Here is a 22,560-nt window from a genome sequence, read left to right on the forward strand (position 1 = left end):
TTTCTTGTAAATAACATATGGATAATCGAGATTGAGAGGGATGGATGATCGTGGAACTATGGGCCTGAGTGGTTTTAGGTTCTGTCTGGTTGGCCCAATGAAATTTCTCCCGATGGTATTTTTGTGAATGTAATTGCAGATGCGTGCGTAAGCCTTTGAATAAAACTAATATAAAAATGGACCCAACAAGAATAACTTTGGCCGCAAGTAGGCAAAAAAACAACTTACAAATGTAACCAACCAATTAACTTAAATTAATAGAAGAAGCAACAAACAAGGATGAGTCATTATGGAGTCGTCGTAACAAAGACATCGAAATTTTGCTTTATAAAAATGTATTTCTCAATTCGCGGACATCGTAAGCACTCCTTATCTCTGTTTCTCGTAAACACATTCACCTGCTATCCATGTGGCCCAAACGGACAAATCTCTGCCCAGCATCAGAAAGTCCGCATCAGCACCATAATTCAAAGTTCCTTTCGATTGCTCGATATTCAAACACTTGGCTGGATGTAGTGATGCCGCTTCCAGAGCATAAACGAGTGAACAGTCTGTAAGTGAATCGGACACATTAAAACACATGTTCATGTTACTGCGCTGGTTTTGGGATTACTGGTTGATTTTTGAAAAATTCGAACACACTCGTCCATCGGGGCAATGCTTCCACACAATGTGTTTGTGTTGGCAATGTACGCTTTCTTATTGCGTACATCGACCGTTAGTTGACCGATAAAGTGGGTTCCATCTTCTAAACCCATTGCCGAAATTGCATCGGTGACCAGAATCAAACCATCCGGATGCGCTCGGAAAGCAATACGCAATGCGGCTGGATGAGTGTGAACGCCGTCCGATATTATACCAAAGTATACGGTACGACCATCGGGAATCGCATCCGATGTCAACAGACCAACTAGGCCGGGATCACGATGATGAAACTAATTTCCATAAATTGCAAAAAAAAGATTTGTTTTTATTGAGAACTGTGTGGGGGTGGAATTAAACTTACTGGCAGCATTGCATTGAACAAATGAGTGATCAAATTGGAACCTTTTTGTACGGCCTTCTCGCCGTCGCACAGATTTGCTGTCGAGTGACCGACTGCCATTGTGATACCTTTCTTGGACAAATCCTCGATAGTATCCAAAGCTCCAACTTTTTCGGGTGCTAACGTGATAATCGCTACATTATCCAATGGTCCATATGTGTCATTGGCCGTTTTGGCTCCCTATTTGTCAAAATACTTTGATGAAAAAACCTCCATAACAACGAAACCATTCCAGGTGCAACCTCATTCAAGTCCTTTATACATTCAGCTGGATGTGCACCCTTCTTCTCCAAACTGATAAATGGTCCTTCTAAATGAACCCCTAGAATCGTGGCTCCATGTTTTCCACCTGCTTTTTTTGGTATATTCGGTAGTACCTGATGATATGTGGAAACCGGCGACGTAACTAGTGTCGGACAGAATGATGTTACGCCATGAGCCAGAATATTTTTAGCAACCAAGCTAACGCCGGTTTCAGTGTCAGTAGTGTTGTGAGCAAAATCTATGCCATAGCCACCTTAAAAAAATAAAATAAAATGATCATTGCACGGCAGGAAGAAATCGGAATTTATTAGTGACACAGCTAAACGACCCATCTTGGGCTTCAAATTCTAGGATTTCAGAAACAAGGAATGGAAATGTGGTATATGGCCTAGAATGACTATTGCATAAAGTAAGTCAGACAATGACACTATTTTGATTATGAAGTAATGAGAACACGAAAGTGCAACATAAACGAATATTATTAATTACAATGTTAAACTTCCGTGAAAAGAGTTTTTAAACATGAAAGTGTAACATGAGTACCACTTGCATAATATCAGAAAAGTTAAGTGTATAAAAGACTGTTTTATTGTAATGATTTTAGTTCCTAATAAAGCGTTGATTGACAACGAAGTCTCCGTTCGGCGTTTTATTATACTCATCAGGATCCCTGGGTAACCAGGCAAATCCCACAGAAACGATTTTAAGATTTGTATTTGCGGAAGTCGTCTCTATCTTTTATACTCATCAGATGTACGAATATTATACTTGACTTAATAGGATCAGGTACATCCCCTCACGCAAACGATGTTATAAACATTCAGGACATGTCTGAGTAAGTTTGGTCTTCCTTCGATAGTGTACTAACGATATGTAGTGGTGATCTTTGGATTGGTTATTGGAACTCATGGCACCCCAAATACCCGCTGCACCATTAACTGTTCCGTTTCCCATTAATTTTTATTTATTTTTTTGTGAAACGATTGCAGTGAAACCACAAACGTCCATGGAACCACAAACGTCCTTGGAACCACAAACGTCCTTGGAACCACAATCGTCCTTGGAACCACAATCGTCCTTGGAACTACAACCGTACTTGGAACCACAAACGTCCTTGGAACTACAATCGTCCTTGGAACCAACGCATGCGTGACTCAGGACACCAAAACATATCCAACGCACCATTTGTGCGCTAGCCAACACACAAGCAAATCAATAAGTTCCGTCGAAACTTTAAGGAGAAGAGTAAAATAAGTTCGTAAAATAAAGAAATTCGGACGGAGTGTGGGCGGCCTGGATTTAGCAATTCAAAGAGTGTTAGCTGGTCTAATCAATCTTTGCGGTTGCATGTTATGAAATTTGAATGTTTGTAATTCGGCTTCAATTTCAATAATGTGCCCAAAATATTCAACTTGCTGTTTCTGTGATAACCTTAATCTGTTTAATCAACTTGTTTAATAACAACACTTTAGTGTTCGGGTACTCGTTTGAAAGTCAACTTAAAATACTTGTATACACTTTGGTAGAATTAGAACATTTTTTTTAAATTGTGAACCTTCCGCAATATAGTTGCAATAATGTGTTTCAACAATCTAGTTAAATCCCACTTACCATTTATTTGTATGTCAATGAATCCCGGTGCAATGATTGCATTTTGGCAATCGATGACAGTGTCGGCTGTTTTTTTCTCATCAAAAAACACCTTCTCCGGATCGACAATTTTACCATTTCGTACCCACAGGTCATCGGTGACTATCTGATGGTTGCGAACTAGATGGCAATTTTTAAACTGAATTAATGCTGTTTCGGTCATCGTTGTTTCTTCCGATTAACAAAATGAAATTAACTTTTCGTTGACACACAATATGGAACACAAGAACAAGAATTAACAATGTTGCGATTACGGGAATAATTTACAACTGACGCGATACGAATGTTGGCCTTTGTGTGATCGGAACGAGACTAAGTCGAGTACATTTATTTATGATTATTAAATATTGCTCGCGTCTTCGTTTTTTCATTGATAAAGTTTTATTATGTTTTATCGTTGGGTGGCCAACCAACCGAGCTGATTAGATTTACACTGACCAAATTTTATTGGAGTTTTTTTTCTCGTCTATTTTGGTTTAACATGAAAAGAATGGCTGGGAAGAGGTTTTTTCTCTTATCTTATAATAACATCGCTCTTGTATACATACAACAGGTTTTAATTACGGAAGAAATTTAAGCAGCGGTCAGCTGTTCTATCGGATGTTGATAGCATTTGTGGAATTTGTTGAAACAAATTTTTATCACATTTATTGCCTGCGTAGACCGAAAATATTAAAGCGGTTTCTGTTTCAAAACCCCTACTTTGTACTGACATTAGATAATTTTACATTGGATACGACTCGTTTTCATTTCATTTAAATTTTTGTTTATTTGTCCATTCGATAACTATAAATAGAGTTTAAGAACAACATTCTCAGCTTTTATCTTTGAATCAATTTCGTTTTAAAATGTATTTTGTCGAGGTAAGGGCATGCAATTTTGAACTTTGGAAGTAAACAACAATTTTGCTATACACGTATATTGCCCAAAAAAGCACATCACATTATAAACATACACAGCAAAACATTATCCATGTTATCCATTCATAACACCCAGCTGTTTCTGATATCGCATAGCATTAAATCACTTTTTGAAAAGTGCAGCAATTTGAATTTAAAAATGTCGGATTAGCTCATTCGTCATTGTTGCTTTATTCGATGATTAATAGGTCTGTGCAACAGATTCAAATTCCTACCAGCCTTTTAGCATCCGTTAGGAAATAGTATTTTACATGCTACATGCGGCGAAAACCGTACTTTTCATGTTTCAAGCACTTCTTTCGATGCCCTCAGCATGTAAAATCCATTACATAACTCGGGATAAAAATGAAAAATCTTGTTTTCGTGTGTTTACTGACCTCGACTTCGCATCGGATCAACAAAATTCACGCGAAAACTCTACTTTTCATCTTTTTATCCCTAGTTATGTAAAATAATATTACTTGACTAGGGATAAAAAGATGAAAAGTAGAGTTTTCGTGTGAATTTTGTTGATCCGAGGCGAAGCCGAGGTCAATGAACACACTAAAACGAGACTTTTCATTTTTATCCCGCGTTATGTAATGGATTGTACATGCTGAGGGCGTCGAAAGATGTCGAAAATTACGGTTTTCGACGCATGTAGCAAGAAAATTACTATTACAAGCGGACACTATTAGATTTTCGGCCTCCTAATTGTGTAAACTATTTATATGCAGCTGCTAGAGAGCTGTCTTTCTCTTTACTTTATTAATGTATTACCTACATAGGGCGGGAAAGCTAAGAATGGTGAAAATGGAAATTTTGCGCAATGTGTATGAATATGTTCAAACCGATGCGAGGTTGAGGTTGAAAACAATATTCTACTTTAGGCACAAGTTCAGAACAAGATTTTATGTACAGAAGTGGGATCACCGTTTGGACAAACTTCACTTCACTTGATCGCATTACTGTACATACATATAATGGTTATTTATGACATGACACCGAGTGCAAAGTACTTTATTAGACTCTAGATGTGTAATTATGACATGAGGCCGCACCGAGATTTAAGTAACAAGTTTGCAAATTTTGCACATTATGATGCTGATGTTAAATCATTTATCACCGAGTTGCATACAACGTTTTTCTCAAAAAAGCCAACGAAAATTTAGTTGAGTAAAATAGGTATTTAAAAACTGTAGCTAAGAAATTAAACGCACTCAATAATTCAGTGTTGATCGTCTGGGTCAACTTGTTAATGTACGGTGAATTCTCCTGTCAAAATTGCAATGTTTTGGTGCAAGTATGTTTTGTGTGTGCTATACAAAAAACAGTCAAAGAAGTGTGGTAAAATAAAGGATTAAAATACACGGACTCTCTGCCTTAATAATGGGTATCAATCTGTTGAATGTGCGATACTTGGAATATCACTTATTAATGTCAGTGTTTCGTGACAGTTGTCAGTAGCTGGCTACAATGACATCGAATCAGAAAGCGATAATTGAATGGTAATTCAAATTTTATGCACAGAACCAAGTTAAAAATAAATCCTTCTAGAAAGACTGTGACATTGTGTAGTTATCGACGTTTGGGTTTTACCGGTGTTTTCCCGATTCGAAGAACAAAATCGATAATTATTCGTATACAAACAAAAGCACCATTTACACATGCATCAGGGACGAAAGTGATGCAATTTTGAAATTTTTCCCGTGATTTCGTCCCTTTGTAAAGTTGTAAACGTATCGGGTTCGGGACGGTTGATATTAGGCACTTTCTCATATAGCCGTTAATAAGTTCGGGCTACAACATGCGAAATTGACTAAAATCAATCGTTCCAAACAGATCCGTAAATAACTATTGTGATATGTCAACACAATCCTAGCGCAGGTACCATAAGTTACCTAAAACGCAATTTTCACCACGCACCCCATTTCGGTGCTGTAACTTCAAATAAATAAAAATTGTTGGCTCGTACACCTAATTATCTAACTAAACATAAGCTTGTGTTGTTGATATTGACTATGTCAGATAATTTCATTATCATCGCACTGCGCACTTCTTTTTTTCGCATTTCGTAATGACTCGAGTGTAAGAAAGTCATCAACTAACATCCAATTTTTTGCTTGTTAACAAAACAAATTTCGACCAAGAGATTACGGAAACGAAACTATGAAATCAGTGACAGTATCCCGATCGTCTCTGGAAAAATTCTCCGCATCGAATGGGCAAAGTGTGTCCATGAAATTCAGAATCGAGGGGGATTCACTGTTCGAAGATGGGAAACTGTTCGAAGCGCTCGAGTGTTACAATAAAAGTTTATCTTGGGCGGAATTAAATTCTCGTGACAGTTCATTAGCGTACGAACGCCGAAGTGCTGTGTATTTTCGAGTGAAGGAATACGAATTGTGTTTAGATAACGTCCAATCAGCTCTTAGTTGTTGTGAAGACAATGCTAGGACAGAAAGTCTCGGTGAACGTAAAAAAATGTGCGAAGAGTTGATGGGATATGACCAGCGTAACATCGACGCTGATCCGTCCAGCTTTTTCAAACTCTCATATCAAGCAAACGATAAAATTTCATTTATCGTTGATTGCCTTGAATTGCATGAGAGCAAAGATTTTGGTCGATTTATTATCACGAACCAAGGTCAAAATTGGCTGTCCATTGCCATTATGTTTCGAATTACTTTACTTCGTTGATTCCTCTTGTTCACATTATACTATTTGCTCCGTCCACAGACTTACAGCCGGGCGATATTATTGCTATCGAGGAACCGTTTTTCAGGACAGTGACCATCGAAGCAGCTCACACACGATGTACAAATTGTTTGAAATCGAACAAAATGAATTTGATTCCTAGCACGGCCAGCCAAACAGGTAAATTTTTCTTCTCCGAATTTATTCTCTGAATTTCTGTCGTTTTATCGAATAAAACGCCTAGTGTTCAAGTAGATTGCCTATCGGGCAAGCTCTGCAGTTTTCTGCAGCTTTCTGAAAGTTTTTATCAGAACAACAAATAAATTTCCTTTAAACGGCAACCACAACCACCAAAGCCGAACAATTCTTTCTCTGAAGAAAGCCAAAGAACAATAACATGATTCGAGTCATCAATCTCAAGTCTTGATATATGTAGTTAGCAGAAAATTCGAGCTCTCAAGTCTTGATATATACCACCTTACACGACCTCAAGTCCTGACACATCAAGAACTAGGAGTGGTAGTTTTGATATATCAGGTATCGAAAACGTTGAAGACTTCAATGTCTATCAAAATTCAGGCTCAGGTCAAATTCGGGTCGAACCATTACAGATTCAGATCAAGTTCAGGTCTCGGTCATGGATCTGAATTGAAACAGATTAAACCGAGCCTGTTCCGAGCCTTAATCACATTGATTTCAGAATCTTTTGCGAAGTTCCACATGTTTGTGCAAAAGCAGATTAATCAGATCAAATTAGTTTTAACATCTATATGAGACACGGCATTAGTCAGTCGGTAACAGGGATCACCGTTCGTAAAAGGTTAATGAACGTTAGTCAATGCTCATTGTCGTGCTTTAACATTATGTATATGGATAACTGTCCATTATCAAGCTGCCTTATCTCCGGACTGACTACCAGGGGACACACTGGACAATGTATGCAAAAAAGTTTCGAACAGCCCGAAAAATTGAAAATTTCCTACAAAAACTACAAAAGCTCAGTATGGCCAGTCTAGGTCTGCCTTAAATCCTTTCGCGAAAATCTCTTATTTCGTCCTAATAAAAACTGCGTGTAGCCTATAAACCATCCACTAACAAATTTCTTTTAATTTCTTAGCAATGTTCTGCTCTAAGGAGTGCATTGAAGTAGCAACAAATAACTTCTTCCGTGCTGAAAATATGCTTAAGATGCACGATATCAAGCAAAGAATGCTTTTTGAGGCATTAGCCATTTGTGGTGGCAGTTTCGATAAACTGAATCAACTGATGGACGCAACCGATTTCAGACAATCGACTGTTTTCGATTTTGACCTAAAAAATCCACAACATCCGCTTTACAAATACAATTTGCTCATGTCAATTATGTCACTTTCCCAGATTGCGACGGTTTCGGATGAAGTGGTTTCGTACCTGTCGCGTCATCCCATTTTGAATTCCATAGAAGACGGACATGATAAGGAAATTGCACAACGATTCCTGTTGCGTTGCTATCGCATATTAACCGTTAATTCATTTGGCATTGAGTGGGTGGTACCGGCCCGGCCGCGCGATTTTACCAAGGACACAATTGTCACAAAACTGGCTGGCGATGCACTGTGTCTGTTCGGATCGTTGATAAACCATTCATGTACACCGAATGTAGACCGGATATTTGTTGGCAATAAATTCGTGTTCTTCGTACGGCGACCGATTCAGAGCGGACAACAATTGTTTGTCAGTTACGGGTAAAGTTGTTTTTAATGCATTTAAGTTACACTCGAAGCGGTACAACACTGTCGAGTGTATCTTATTGTTTTTTCCTTGCCACAGTTTCATTTTCACTTTCATTTGGTTTCCTCTCAATTTCGGTTCGAAAGGGCTCTCTTCCTGGATATACCACGGGAAATACGCCAACAGAACTTGAAGGATGAGTATGGTTTCGTATGCTGTTGTGAGGCTTGTGCCGGAGACTATCCCACTGCTGCCATTTATCCCTGGACTGGCATTCCGTTAGTGGTGAAAGAATCGTCGGAAGTGAGCGAATGGAAGGAGGAATTTACCAGAAACTGTTTGAAAATCGTGAAAAAGCAACATGTCTACTCGCATTCGGAGCTGTGTTTGATAATGATGAGAAATGTGTACCTGTTAGTAGCCATTGCTAAGACTGAACCGTTCATATTTTGATTTTTGTTTGTTAATAAATCTTAACCAAATACGAAGCACGTTGTACACATTTAATATTGGAGAACATTACCATTACTACTGCAGAAGCAGTGAAATTTGATTGCATTATAATTGCTTCAACATTGCATTTAAAACGGGCCCTTCTAGATCAATAATAGTGACGAGTATGCAAATTTGCAAACTTTAGATGCTTCTGTGGCATAAAACGTTGTATGCAACTCAATGCAAAGTACTTTATTAGGCTCTAGATGTGTAATTATGACACGAGGACGTGTGTCGTAATACACATCGTGAGTCTAATTAAGTACTTTACACTGAGATTCATACAACGTCCGTAACGCTTGTTCCCTTGAGAAGTTGAGTAATAATTCCTACCGGGATTTTCAAAATTTTGACGAATGAACTTGAATTCATCACATTGTAGTAGGTGTTTATTTTAAGAATAATTTCTTCCCTGTTACGTCGTTGCGTGATATAAGAAAAGTGGAAGTTTACAGCTTCGTCTTGTCATCCATTTATCAACTGACCTACAAAAATTATTCGTTGCCATCGAACCGTTAGAGCGCCGTTTTTCACACGAGTTTCTTACTCTAATATTCTGAAATATTGCATCATTGCGCAGGTACTGGCTTTCTCACACAAACCGAAAAATGATGAAAAGTATGTGCACTTCGTTCGGGCTACAACTCGCAAAATTGCCTAAAATCAATCGTCCAAAACAGATACTCAAAAAAAATTTCATGTAAGCGGTCGAAAACCCGAGAAAAATCTCGAAACTCCCTCATTTTCGGCCCCGACACATGAAAAATACTATTTCATACCTAGGACCCGAAAAGTGCAACTTCGTCGCTCTGTTTCTCCGTCGAATATGAAAAATATTATTCGTACCACGGACTAACTCTTTTTAGCGTATTCGATTGTAGACCTAAGACTTTTAGTCCTAGGTACGATTCAAGAATAAGTGAACGTAGCCTCGCTAATCGATGTATTTTCTGTGTGACTCGTGACTCGTGTGACTCTTTACGAAATCGAATTGTGTTCACTTATTCCTGGGATACTATTTCAGTTCACTTTTTCATCGACTCGTTTACTTCAAATTCAAATTTTAGGCATAATTACGGCGTGAATATAGTACATAAGAAGTTTTTTTGAGGAAAATTGTGAACAGACAAAAGTGATAAATAAAACAGTCAATTCGAACACCAAAAAATGAAAATCTTTTTAATCTAAAACTATAAAAAGTCCTCTTTGCATCGAATTCAGGATCCAGCAGGTTTTTAGAACACCGAATCTTAACAATTACATATCAGCATTCCAATGAGGTTTTTATGTTTCGGGGCCAGAAACTCGGGTTTTCGACCCTCACATGAATTTTTATATGCTTCCTACTGCGGGACGAAAGAAAAAAGTGTAAACCCACAGGCTGAAAGTGACAGCCCACAATTTTACATATTTTTTTTCGAGTTTTCGTCACTTTACATGAAAGTTTACATACGTATATGTGTCTGGGACAGTTAATTTTAGGCTTCTTCACTACATTCAGGCAAAACTTTGACATAAATTTCAATTAAAATAAAATTAATAACATTAAATTAACTCGTGACATTGCCTAGAATCAATATTGCAAGATACATTCGTAATAGTGTACTACTGTCTCGTCTCGAAAATCGTAACGAGATTTGAATCAGTTGCCCAAAACTAGATACGCAATAGTATGTTGTGTTACAAGTATTGTAATGTTGATTTTTTCAGCACTAGACCCAAGTTTTCCTTACGAGCGGAGCGAGTAAGGAAAATTGGGTCGTGTGCTGAAAAAATCTCATTACAATACGTGTAACACATCATGCTTTGTGCCAACCGAGAATTGAAATAGACAAATGCACAAAAATTCAGAATTTTCATTGTAAACAATCACTCTTCGAATTTGATCGATCACGTTGCTTTGCATTTTTTTAAAACGAATGCTGTAATAACTCATACGAATTTCATTTCAACACTGGTTTGAGTGTTGTAATAAGCCATGAAAACGGGTGTTGTAATTTTGGACATTTCAATCTAGTTATCGATATTGAAATCCGTCGTATTTCAATTCTCGGTGGCACAATAGTCATTTGTGTACCTGTTTTGTACGATTGATTTTAGGCAATTTCGCGGTAGTGGCTTAAATCAACCGTCCCAAACTGGTACAATGTGACTTTTCATGCAAAGGGCAGAAAACCCGAGAAAATTTGAAAAATTACCCTCATTTTTGGCCCCGAAGCATGAAATAACATTCACGCCGTAAGTGTGGTCGAAATTCAAAAACTTTCTCATGTAAGTCTTTTTCACGCAGCGTCATTTTCATACAAGGTTGGTCAATCATTATTTGTGTAGCTTTTTTGATTTCTTTACACCTACTTTAAAAAGTCAGAGAATAGGAGATTACTTACCAATGATGGAAATGGTACTTCTTCTGTGAAATTTACCGATCGAGGCGTAGCTCGACTTTACCTCACGTTTTTGAATTAAAGTTATTTGTTCTCACATGGCTACCTCTTCAGCTACCAAATGATGTGAAACAACCTGTGAGACAAAGTACGCAACAATGTGCGACATGCTGCAAACGTCGCAAACGCACGACGCTTTGTGTGGTAGGATACAACCTATAAAGCTCATTCTGAGTTTAATCGTCGAAGAGACAGGTCCAATTTGAACTTGTGAGTATCTTTTTTCTTTTCGATTTTTCTTCTGATTCGTCATTATCAAAAGTGTTCAATTTGTCGTTTCTAATTGAATGGCATTGGTAACATAAATGTTTTGGTCGTTCAAAATCGTGAAATTAAATGCTCAAAAAAAGTCAAATTACAAAATGTGATTCGGTAACGGCAAAGCACTGACAGTGCGTTGGTAACGGTGGTTATTCTCATTGAAAATTGTATTTTCTTATTGGATTCAGCCCACGCTTGTGCTCTGATTTCTACGAAAAATTAATATCAGTAAAAGTTTTGTAGATCTTAACTGGAAAAAGTGATAAAATTAAAAAGTCCAAGCGACTCCAAGCTAACCTAAAAAAATGCGCACTTGATGCGACAACGCAAACAATGGACAAAACAACAGAGAACAAAAGAACCTTTGTTACATGTCTGACCGCCAAATGAGTTGAATAGCAAAGAAAGTAAAAACTGTTTCGCGTGACAATTAGAATTTTACTTAAGCAACAAAGTTCACATGGAATCTATACGATCATTTTGTTGTTATGTCGTTTCAGAGTTTTACGCTCGTTAGAATTTCCCATTCTTCTTTCAGATAAAATTAAATCGAATTAAATATACAACAACAACATGACAGGGCGTGGTCGATCTCGTGGAACGCCAGGATTGCACCATGCTGACGAAGCACAGCCACGTACTGGTGCTGGCCGTGGACGGCCACAACAAACCCCACTGGCTCCTGTTCCGGTAATTTTCTTTTTGTCTTTTTGATTAATGTTTGCTGTGTTTATAGCAACAATAATTTTCTTTTACCAAACAGACTCAACCGGCTCCTGCACCATTCGTTCCGCCAGCTTCACGAGGATCTGGAGAATCAAAAGGCAGAGGCCGACCTCATGTGGTTGTGCAACAACCACCGCCACAACAGTCTGCAGAGCCACCACAAGCACCCGCATCACGTAAGTAACCTAATTTTTTATTAATTTTTTTCAAAGCCAAAGTTCATTGTGTGTATCTTGTCACTTCGGCAATGTTCTAACAGTTTTTGTTTATGTCCAAGGTGGTGGAAACGGTGGGAATGGCGGCGGTGTCGGAAAAGTGGATCGTGGTTCCGTTCGAGCTAGAAATATCATCACGGATATTATCCAAACGAAGCCGCAAAACATTCAGTCGAAAAAGGGAACGTCAGGTCAACCGGTAGCACTATTAACGAATCACTTTCGCCTGCTGAAGCAGCCCAACTGGCAGCTGTATCAATACCGAGTGGACTTCAGCCCACAGATTGAGCTCCGCGGACTGCGTAATCGACTTATTTACGAACAAAAACCTACGTTGGGTGGATACTTGTTCGACGGAACGATGTTGTTCCTTTCGGTAAAGCTGCCGAATGAAGTGACTGAGTTTATGTCCAAAAATCGCGAGGGCGAACCGATCCAGACGACGGTCAAATACATCAATCCCATCGATATGACTGCAGCCGTTTCCGTGCAGATATTGAATTTGATATTGCGGCGAAGTATGGAAGCATTAAAGCTGCAATTGGTTGGCCGAAACTTCTTTGACGCAGTTGCAAAAGTAAGATCGTTTGTGGGAACACTCCAATCGGGTTACATTTCAATTTTTCTTTTTTTTCGTAAATCAGGTCGATATTCCTCAACATCAGTTGCAGCTCTGGCCTGGCTATCTCACTTCTATTCGACAGCACGAAAACGACATCATGTTATGCGCTGAAGTTACCAACAAAGTGATGCGTACAGAAACATTGTACGACATCCTGCAAAACTGCGTCCAGAACGAGCGGTCAAACTTTCAGATTGCGTACGAAACCGCAGTTCTTGGTATGACGGTACTCACAGCGTACAATAACAAAACGTACCGGATTGATGGCATCGACTTCAAAATGTCCCCGAAAGAGACATTTGACACACGCGATGGCGGTAAGATTTCCTTTGTACAATACTACAAGGACAAGTACCACTTGTCGATTCGTGATGCCAATCAGCCGTTACTGGTTTCGAAATCAAAAGAGCGCGATCGTAGAGGCGGAGAGCCCGAATTGATTTTATTGGTTCCGGAATTATGTCGAGCAACCGGTTTGACCGACAATATGCGAGGTGACCATCGGTAAGTTTATTCTTTCCTTTGATTGAATTGTTGCACATGAAACGGCTTATGATGATTTACCGTTCATTACAGACTGATGTCGGCAGTGGCAGTTTATACAAGACTAGCGCCAAAAGCTAGAATCGATCGACTAAATGCGTTCAATCAACGCCTTCAGAACACTGCCGAAAGTACGCTGAATCTCAAAGAGTGGAACTTCACTTTGGACAAGAACATGGTTCAGGTGAATGGTCGCCAGTTGGCTAATGAAAAGATTGTTTTCGGAAACAATAAGACGTGAGTATCCAATCTAATTTCGATTCGGTTGCACCTTTCGTTCGGAAATACGATAGACTAGCAAGCAACTGAACAATAGCGTGTCAGTTTGACATACAGTGAATACGACCAAACTCTGTCAGAAATCTCAAAATATTTTTCAAACCCATTTTAACAGGGCGGTGACCAACCATGAAGCGGACTGGTCTCGCGAATTTAGAAACATCTCGATGTACACCTCTCAGCATTTGAAAAACTGGGTGGTAATTGTACCACAACGGAAGCGGCGCGAGGCAGAAGATTTCATTGGAATTCTGCAGAGAGCGGGAAGTGGAATGCGATACGAAGTGGTAAAACCACAAATGTGAGTTAAACGTTTGGGCGTGGGGGAAATCGAACCTTGCAATCAATTCCGAATCTTCAATCTTCTTTCAGCATTGACATTCCGGATGATCGAGGCCAGACTTATTCCAACGCTCTGGACCAAGCATTCCGGGGAGATCCTCAACTGGTCATGTGTATTGTGTTGAACAACAATGGAGACAAGTACAGCCTAATCAAGAAGAAATGCTGTGTGGAACGGGCTATTCCGTCTCAAGTCATGGTTGTGAAGACGATAACTCCAAAACAGGGCAAAGAACTTGGTTCTCTGATGTCCGTTGGAACGAAGGTTGCCATACAAATAAATAGCAAGTTGGGTGGGGCACCATGGATGGTAGAAATGCCAATTCCAGGTCTCATGGTCGTTGGTTTTGACGTGTGCCACGACGCTAAGGATAAATCGAAATCGTACGGGGCGTTAGTCGCTTCGATGGACATGAAGAAGGCACAGAATTATTTCTCTGCCGTTACACCACACAAAAATGGCGAGGAATTGAGCAATCAACTCGCCCTGAATATTGTGAAAGCGTTGATGTGCTTCAAAGGGCAGCACAACGCTCTACCGGAGCGAATTGTCATCTACCGAGATGGTGTCGGTGAGGGCCAGACCAACTATGTCTTTGAACACGAAGTCAAGAACATCCTCAGTAAACTGAACGAACATTATGGCAGCGCAGCGAAGGAGTTGAAATTCTCCTTTATCGTCGTTTCGAAGCGTATCAACACGAGATTCTTCAAAGGCGGCATCAATCCGAATCCGGGCACGGTTGTTGACGATATTGTCACACTGCCAGAAAGGTAATGCGTTTTGATTTTGTTCAAGTAAGTGTGTTGTTACTCAGCGACAACATTCGTTAATCTGCAGATTCGACTTCTTCTTGAATTCGCAATACGTGCGAAATGGCACTGTTTCACCAACCAATTACAACGTTCTTTACGATACAAGTGGTTTGTCACCCGATCGTCTTCAGATTCTCTCCTACAAAATGACTCATCTGTACTACAATTGGTCCGGTACGTATGCACTGTGCACTCTAGGTGGATTGGAATTACATTTGTATTTTGTTCACACATTAGGTACGTTGGCTGTACCAGCCGTATGTCAGTATGCCCACAAGTTGGCATTTTTGGTTGGCAACTTCATTCATCAGTCGCCGTCGAACATACTCGAGAAGCAGCTGTACTTCCTGTAAAGCAATTTTCACTTTGTGGACGTGCAAGGCGTAAGATTTGGACAAAAAATCGTTTTTTTTTTACATTTTATTAATTTTTCGTTAAATTGGGTATGGCCGCCATGACCATTCAAAGAGCCAATTGAATTATTTTTTTAACTTTTTAAAAGCTCAATCATAAGATTGATGGTTACCATTCCATATCAAGCCAGACTTGTGTGAATTGAACAAACTTTTTTTTGTAGCAATACTTTTGTAAGAGATAACAACTAGCCTATGAACTAGGCTCTGCAATTAAGCAAGACTTAATAGCTCAATCGAGCAATAGACTTTCTTTGTGACAAATATTTTGGAAATCTTTTCATTTGGTGCTACCATCACATTCCGTTTAGAGTGTAAAGTGAAATCAGATGCCACAAGCTGGCCTAAGTTAAAGTAAAAGGAGAACAAGGTAAGAGACATTGTGTCCATTCGTACAAAGAATAAAGACTGGAAGTAGATATCCATGGAGAGAATTCAAAGTTGAACGCAAACTCGATCCAGCTCCTAGGATGAAGTACCGCAAAAGGGTCCTTTCTGAGGTGAGCCTGCGTAAGTACAGAGAGCAATGTCAACGAAAATGGCTTGAAATTGAAACATTGGTTCACTGAGGATTGGGAATATTTTTTTTAATTCGTACGACGAAGAAATAGCAATTGGCAAGAGATCCTTCCGGCGGAAGATTCTAAATTTCAATTTGCTGTTTATACGTGTCTGTACGAGGTTAAATAGTCATACGCGCGTCTGGTAGTGTTAAAAAACGTATAAGACATTTGGGGTTGGAGACACATTAGTCGCATACCATGTCTTGCTGTCGATGACACATTAAATAGCCGCAGGTTCAATAGGCTCAATACTACACATCCGAAGTGTCACATCGACAAAGTGTAGATGAACGATACGATTTTTCACTTGCCATTTTTCTGCTCAATTTGTCTCGAGGTTTGGAGTTACTTGGTGATGACTCGCAAATGAAGATTTTTTTTCTTTTACCGATTTCCTTGCCTTAGAAACAAATTTGGAATAAGTTTTACTCTTTCATGCTAAAGTTTCTCTCTTTCTAAAGTTTAATTATTAACTGCATCTGACTTTTAAGCCCGTAATGAAAGTTTTATGGTCGCGGGCAATAGCATTTTTTATGAAGAACACCAAATTTCGGCGGCTAGTGGGTCGCGAAATTATATCCGTGCGTTATCGTCAGAGTTAAGAAAACTTTTCAAACAAGTCCGAAACAGCATATTAAGGACAGTTTACGCCCTCCTCAGGTTAGATAGCTACTTTTTCACTTTTACGAATCAGCATCGACTTAACAGAATTGTCTCAGTCTTGGGGAATCTTCTTTTTCGGATTCATTGAGCTTTAGTTTGGTGATGGTAATTGTAATTCTAGCCATCCTGCAAATATCAAACAAATATGATAGAAGTAATCAATCAATGAGTTCTGACTAGCGTTCCATTTTATATAGCAGGAGTATGTTTAAGATTGTATGTGAAACTAAAAGAAGAGAGTTTGTGAAAAGTTGATCTAACAATTGATGTCGAACAGGAGAATTTAAAAACAACTTGTGCAATCGATCCTTTAAATTAGAATGTGGATCGAATTAGCACTAATTTGAGAAAGAACAAATATTAGGCACCTGTTTGGAAATGTTTGTTTGGACGAGATGGTGATTGTGATCCTAAGCCGAAGGCGCGAATCATAATCCAACTCATCAAAATAAACATTTGAACATTTGTGCACATCATTTATAATGTGTAGATGCAAGATAGACCCAAACTCCCTCTCCGAGCTGATGCATAATGTTACTTTTGAGGGAGAATAAATACGAACGCTGAGAGGGATTTTTTTTTTACATTTTTTGAATAGTCACATTATCTGCCTCTTTGATAAAAACCAAATTGTTCGTATACTCAACAAACATTTATAATTGATTTAACGGATACATGTTACATATTTGAGTTGATCCAGGTTCTGTAATGAGCAACACGAGCATAAATGCCAGGACGGTTGGGTCGAGCGCATTCGAGACGGTCCCAAGATACAATACCGACTAATGTATTTCCCATCGTCAGAGGTCCACCTTGGTCGCCATCCTGTGAAAGTAAAGGATAACAGTTGTAACGAATATTTTTAAACGGGCCCAATTGTTGCAAACTGCTCTACAAGTGAAGTCCAGAACTCCAAAGTAACTAAAGAAAATCCGAATTGTAGCATTGTCTTAAAAGCTTTCTATTTTGGCATCTGTATCACTTGCTAGTCTCCGTAGCAGCTTGGTATCATTTGTTAACTTTCACAGTCTAATTTATAAACTGTCTCGTGATTTCGTACTTATATTTTGGTAGATATAAATGCAGAGAAATTCAAACGTGACGCTATCTCAGTAACTACTTGACCGATTTTCCTCGGATGTGTCTCACGTTCGAACTCGAATCTACAATTTCAATTATCTTTCGCGGAAAAATTATCAAAACGGATAAGATTTGCTCAAGTTATCATCAGGGTTTTTTTTTCGTAGCGGGCATCGATATCTCTCTAGAATTAATAGATTTACACCAGAAATCGGGTATGTCAGTTCACAATGTTACAAACGGCTTTACAAGCTTAAAAACTTGTCGTCGAAAGACATTAAAAACTTACGCAAGCGTCACGACCTCCAGCAGGAAATCCAGCGCACAGCATACCTTAAATAGAGAATAGTTACAGACGATTTATGGGACATTTTGAGAATTCTGTTACCGGCAGCAATGCCACCACCATAGAAGGCATTACACTGAGCGTTGGAAACTACCGGTTTGCTAACGGCACGTAAGCTTGCTACGTCATCGCAACCTTCACAAGTGGCACCCCAACCAGCTACAGTAACTGTGGTTCCAGCAGCTACACCAGCACCTTGCGTGTGCATAGCAACAATGGAAACACCAGCAGGTTCCAAGTTCAAAGAACTGCTTAGCCAAATAACACAGATGTCATTGATTAAAGTTTCTGAATTGAATTGCGGATGGTTGATAACGTCACTGGTTGAAATAAGTTGACCACCACTGCCATGTTGAGTTGATCCAGCACGAACTTCGAATCCATTACCGTCAATACCATCGGTACAATGAGCAGCGGACAAAGCCCTATTTGCGGAAATGATTACAGCTCCGCAACGGTGAGATCCCAAACGACGTAAGGAAAGCGTCCATGGGAATGAATTGATACTGACAGCATCTCCGCCAATAATACGTCCTTGTCGCATTGGCGCTAAGCCACCGTACTTAGCGAGCATAGCAGCAAGACCGTTTCCAGAGAAAGGAACATTCTCAGCTACATGTAACGAGAGCTCAGTGGCTTCTTTCCTCAACAGCGATATGACAACTATATAGACTTACCAGAGAAAGCTCCTGCTACAATAGCAGCGAATACAACGATTAATTTCATCCTTGATACTGAAAGTTTTGGCTACTGAGGTGGTGATTTATATATATGGGACGGCACTGATAGTGCTCTTATCATTATTAAACTGTGTTTTTTCACAGATTACAGGCTAAGATTTTAGAATACATTGACGTACAAACACACATTCAATATCGAGAAACATAAATAACATAGGTAAAGTATATGCTTATCACAAGAAACATTTACTGTGGCCAATTATTATCTAACAACCGAAAGATGTAGCCATATAAATAGAAGCTATTTTAGATTATCGCCGAACTGACTTCTTCCTGCAGAACAGGGCTTTTTTCGCATGTCTGCTGTAACGATTAATTTATAAAATCTGATCATTTCTTCGCCATGCGACTTCGAATGTATATTAGTACAAATGGTAGTTGTTAGCACTAAGCACGGTTTATTAGGAATTAAAGGAGTTAAGATCTTAATTCTTAAGAAATATCATTTAAATTTAATTGTCTGGCTTAGCGCAGATCAGAAACAATTGAAAATTCATAGGTTTTTTATTATTTAGATAGAAGTTAATAAAGGCAAGAAAACGTCTAAAAAGTTATGGATTTTTAGGGAATTTAATTCCTTTAAAAATAGGTCCTGTCATGAAGTGTACCACCGTTCTGTTTATCAACGCTCCCGACAGATAATCGATTCACAGCAGAAATTGCTCTCAGCCGATTAAAATTCGCCAATATTTACTTTAAAATATTTCTTCTTGCAGGGATTTTTGCAATGAAAATCATCTGTGTTTGCACATTTTCCTATCACTATTTTCCTATAATAGTCGAGGGGTCGCAGAACAACCTGTGTCCACGAAAGGCCTAAAGGAAGTTTAGGCTGTTTCAGGTCTGGTAGAGGTTTTACCACCTGAAATAGAGCAGTATTTTGATACCAATAATCAGTGTCCTATTTCATTACACCTGATATAATTAGGGGATATTCATTGACGATGGTCAGCTAAGGGAATTAAAAGGAAGCTAAGGAAAAAATTTCGAGAATTGCGACACAGACAAATTTTATCTACAGAGCTGGTTTTTTTGTATACTATATTATCTAGAAATGATAACAAAGGTAGAACGGCTTTACGAACAATCAGATATTTCAGCTTTCAGTCATAACCAGTACTGCGCGACGTTGCGTCCTAATTATCTACATGGAATAAAATCTTTGTCAACCATACAATAATTATTCCTCGAGCAAATAATAGTATCAATATACTTGAAAAAATAGTTTCTTGGAATCATTTTGCACAAAATGAACGAAGTTGTCATCAGTCCTCAATTTTGGTCCGATATATCAAGTTTCGTAAAAAATCTTACGCTACATTTTGAATACTTATTCATCGAACGACCCCATATATAGACACAATTTTTAATCAGGGAACTATGTAGATTATTTCTTCGCTCAGTGCCTCAACATCGACACTTCCTTGCCATAAAAATCGATAAAAATTCGGTTTTTCTGTTTTTTTTTTATTTAATTTTTTTTCGATGTTTTTTAGAAAATTTAGAAGATTTTTAGAAGATTATATCAGATTAAAAGATAGGGAATAATTGGAATAATTCGCTGCCTAAATTTGGTCAATTTATAATGGTAAAGCTACGACATTTACTTTTTCTCCGGATCATAAATATCTGATTCATTTGCTTTAAAGTTTATACTGACAAAAAACTTCGTTCACATAGATCTAGATAAATGGCCGAAAAAAGTCATTTGAATTGGAAATGATTTTTCAACGTTATAACAATAGTTCTTAGAATATGGTCTTGCCGATAACGAACAGAAGAAAAAGTTTACAAAAATCCCTTGGCTGAAACATGAGCTAGGGCAATTATAGCTAGTATAATTGTGTTTTCTGCAGATTTTCTTAATTTTTTCTTTAGTATCAAAACTAAAAAACAGTAAAATCTTAATATCTATTTACTTACTAACCTTAGAACTAATCTATATGACCTATGGAATGATGAAGAAGTTACAATGCTGGCCTACAAATCATAAAAAAAATACAAACCGGTTAAGACAAAAGAATTAGGGCAGAAGTGCCGCGCAGCGCATTTTTTCTTGTTTCCAAGCAAGATCTATAATTTTTTTACTGACTGAATATTTATGAATTCGATGAGAAAACATCAGCGTATTCCAGCGCCCCATTTACCAATTGGTCCCTGTGAAAATGCGGCACTGCCAATAATTAGTAGCCTTAATGGTAATTTTGCAATGACAATATTCGCATACTTAGAATGAATTACTATTTTTTCTATTGCCCTGCTTGGTGCTTTGGTCAAGGTCAACTCCCGGAGGTTTAGAGTGCAAAATAGTTGAGAAATGGTACTTTCATACATTTATTTCGTTTTTTTTTCAATGCCTCTATTAAGCTAAAAAAAAATTAAATTAAAAAAAAATCCATGGTATAATCCACATATAAAGTTTTAATTTAAAAATTTAATTTTCATTAAATTGTATACCATGATTATAATTGATTGTAATTAGTCAGGGGGCTTCGGCCACTTGAGGAAATGAAAAAAGAGTAGTGTTGTCACACAACAGGGAACAGGCCCAATCGTCGTAAAGGTTCATGTCTACTTATCAGATCAGCCTACTTATCCTATCCATTGAGACACCCCAAATACTGCATTACTATGACAGGTGATTTGGTCATACTTATTAAACATTTGGCAATGTCTCTTAGGAATGTCGGTTTGACGTCATGAAACCGAAAAGTCAATTACATAAAGCAATACTCTGATACCTATGACATTTACCATGCTGTATACTTTTGTCACATCTTACGTTCATCTTACACACGGACTATTGAGAACCAACACTTTTCTATTTTCTGCCTTACTGACTTCTTGTGAATTTTGCATGTCTATTTATATGGAGAAATCAAAACAGAAACAGAAAATGTGTTGGCTTTCAAAATTCCGTTCGTATGATTTAGAAGATTACAATATTAATAACAATTTTGCTAACATGTGCCTAAATGGAAATGTTTTAATTGAATGAATATTTACGCACGCGAAATGAATATTTACGCACTACAGTACATAAAGTATATCCAAACTATAATTAATAATTTTTAATAATTTTTAACGCATTTCAAGCTTGAGTGGTACTCTAAATAGAGTACTCAAACTCGACACTGTAACATGTAAAATAAACCAATAGCCTCTCTAGCAAACAAACTTCGTTTTGACGCTGCCAAAATACCACCTTATTACTTTGGTTGTAGAATCATGCATATGTTAATTTCTAATTTTTACATGTAAAATGTAAAGGCTACATTGCATTTTTACCACCTTAATGAATGTAGTTAGGTTGCTAGAGAGGGTATTGATAGTACTCTATTTGGCAGATTTTGCCTGAAGTGCGTTGTTTTAGGCAGAAAAAAAGGTGTGTCAATGTAATTTAGAATAAAGAAAAATCCTCTGCGATACAGATAAAAGTTTAAGCGGTAATTACCTGGAAGCCTGGCACAGCCCACATTTAAGTCCCTAAAACAAAGACAAAACCACATACAATCATAAAAAATGTTCTGTTTTCCAGTGTGTTTGTAGCTGTAAAATAAAAATATCGATGTCAAAAGGCGCATGTCTTATTTGATTTAATAATAAATGTGAATCCCACAGCGCTTGAAAGTCAACTAGTGGTCGCCTTTTGAATTTTCATTTGTATATTACTTCTTCTTTACATCCAAATTCGATATAATTTAACATGTACCGCACCTACATTCTATAATATCTTTATAATCTTAC

The 22,560-nt window shown here is 38.1% G+C and overlaps 4 protein-coding genes across 7 annotated transcripts; 2 read left to right on the forward strand and 2 right to left on the reverse strand.

Annotated features, from left to right (window-relative positions):
- Positions 1-318: 318 nt before the first annotated feature.
- On the reverse strand, positions 319-3,924 carry LOC119069533 (N-acetylglucosamine-6-phosphate deacetylase). Its single transcript, XM_037173609.1, has 5 exons — positions 2,921-3,924; positions 1,288-1,562; positions 1,007-1,225; positions 614-935; positions 319-551 (listed from the first exon to the last, which is right to left on the reverse strand). The coding sequence occupies exons 1-5, from the start codon at positions 3,120-3,122 to the stop codon at positions 370-372; spliced, it is 1,200 nt and encodes a 399-aa protein (XP_037029504.1). The 5' UTR covers positions 3,123-3,924; the 3' UTR covers positions 319-369.
- Positions 3,925-5,190: 1,266 nt separating this feature from the next.
- LOC119069530 (histone-lysine N-methyltransferase SMYD3-like) lies at positions 5,191-8,756 on the forward strand. 4 transcript variants are annotated; one of them, XM_037173607.1, is made up of 4 exons: positions 5,191-5,366; positions 6,598-6,735; positions 7,673-8,279; positions 8,412-8,756. In XM_037173607.1, the coding sequence occupies exons 2-4, from the start codon at positions 6,702-6,704 to the stop codon at positions 8,716-8,718; spliced, it is 948 nt and encodes a 315-aa protein (XP_037029502.1). In that variant the 5' UTR covers positions 5,191-5,366; positions 6,598-6,701; the 3' UTR covers positions 8,719-8,756. The 4 variants fall into 4 exon arrangements, 3 of the variants coding, with proteins under 3 accessions (XP_037029502.1, XP_037029501.1, XP_037029500.1); XM_037173606.1 differs by lacking the exon at positions 5,191-5,366 and adding an exon at positions 5,398-5,542; XM_037173605.1 differs by lacking the exon at positions 5,191-5,366 and adding an exon at positions 5,651-6,505.
- Positions 8,757-11,315: 2,559 nt separating this feature from the next.
- On the forward strand, positions 11,316-15,687 carry LOC119069527 (protein aubergine-like). Its single transcript, XM_037173601.1, has 10 exons — positions 11,316-11,414; positions 12,004-12,155; positions 12,229-12,367; positions 12,469-12,983; positions 13,051-13,532; positions 13,605-13,808; positions 13,966-14,151; positions 14,223-14,966; positions 15,034-15,182; positions 15,246-15,687. The coding sequence occupies exons 2-10, from the start codon at positions 12,039-12,041 to the stop codon at positions 15,359-15,361; spliced, it is 2,652 nt and encodes an 883-aa protein (XP_037029496.1). The 5' UTR covers positions 11,316-11,414; positions 12,004-12,038; the 3' UTR covers positions 15,362-15,687.
- A 1,599-nt stretch (positions 15,688-17,286) lies between these two features.
- LOC119069534 (trypsin beta-like) lies at positions 17,287-18,885 on the reverse strand. Its single transcript, XM_037173610.1, has 4 exons — positions 18,751-18,885; positions 18,116-18,685; positions 18,017-18,060; positions 17,287-17,472 (listed from the first exon to the last, which is right to left on the reverse strand). Exons 1-4 carry the CDS (start codon positions 18,797-18,799, stop codon positions 17,326-17,328), a joined length of 810 nt encoding a protein of 269 aa, XP_037029505.1. The 5' UTR covers positions 18,800-18,885; the 3' UTR covers positions 17,287-17,325.
- Between the last annotated feature and the right edge of the window lie 3,675 nt (positions 18,886-22,560).

The sequence above is a fragment of the Bradysia coprophila genome, assembly GCF_014529535.1.
Source record: "Bradysia coprophila strain Holo2 chromosome X unlocalized genomic scaffold, BU_Bcop_v1 contig_35, whole genome shotgun sequence".
Classification (NCBI taxonomy): Eukaryota; Metazoa; Arthropoda; class Insecta; order Diptera; family Sciaridae; genus Bradysia; species Bradysia coprophila.

Excerpts from the sequence above, each read along its gene's own strand:
- LOC119069533 (XM_037173609.1), bottom strand. The coding sequence starts at position 3,122 with ATGACCGAAACAGCATTAATTCAGTTTAAAAATTGCCATCTAGTTCGC. Across the intron at positions 1,563-2,920 it reads CATTGACATACAAATAAATG|GTGGCTATGGCATAGATTTT; the intron begins GTAAGTGGGATT and ends TATTTTTTTAAG. Across the intron at positions 1,226-1,287 it reads GTATAAAGGACTTGAATGAG|GGAGCCAAAACGGCCAATGA; the intron begins GTTGCACCTGGA and ends TTTGACAAATAG.
- LOC119069530 (XM_037173605.1), top strand. The coding sequence starts at position 6,028 with ATGAAATCAGTGACAGTATCCCGATCGTCTCTGGAAAAATTCTCCGCA. Across the intron at positions 6,506-6,597 it reads ATTTATTATCACGAACCAAG|ACTTACAGCCGGGCGATATT; the intron begins GTCAAAATTGGC and ends CTCCGTCCACAG. Across the intron at positions 8,280-8,411 it reads CAATTGTTTGTCAGTTACGG|GGCTCTCTTCCTGGATATAC; the intron begins GTAAAGTTGTTT and ends TCGGTTCGAAAG.
- LOC119069527 (XM_037173601.1), top strand. The coding sequence starts at position 12,039 with ATGACAGGGCGTGGTCGATCTCGTGGAACGCCAGGATTGCACCATGCT. Across the intron at positions 13,809-13,965 it reads GTTTTCGGAAACAATAAGAC|GGCGGTGACCAACCATGAAG; the intron begins GTGAGTATCCAA and ends CCATTTTAACAG. Across the intron at positions 14,967-15,033 it reads ATTGTCACACTGCCAGAAAG|ATTCGACTTCTTCTTGAATT; the intron begins GTAATGCGTTTT and ends GTTAATCTGCAG.
- LOC119069534 (XM_037173610.1), bottom strand. The coding sequence starts at position 18,799 with ATGAAATTAATCGTTGTATTCGCTGCTATTGTAGCAGGAGCTTTCTCT. Across the intron at positions 18,686-18,750 it reads TGTAGCAGGAGCTTTCTCTG|CTGAGAATGTTCCTTTCTCT; the intron begins GTAAGTCTATAT and ends CGTTACATGTAG. Across the intron at positions 18,061-18,115 it reads TGGTGGTGGCATTGCTGCCG|GTATGCTGTGCGCTGGATTT; the intron begins GTAACAGAATTC and ends TCTCTATTTAAG.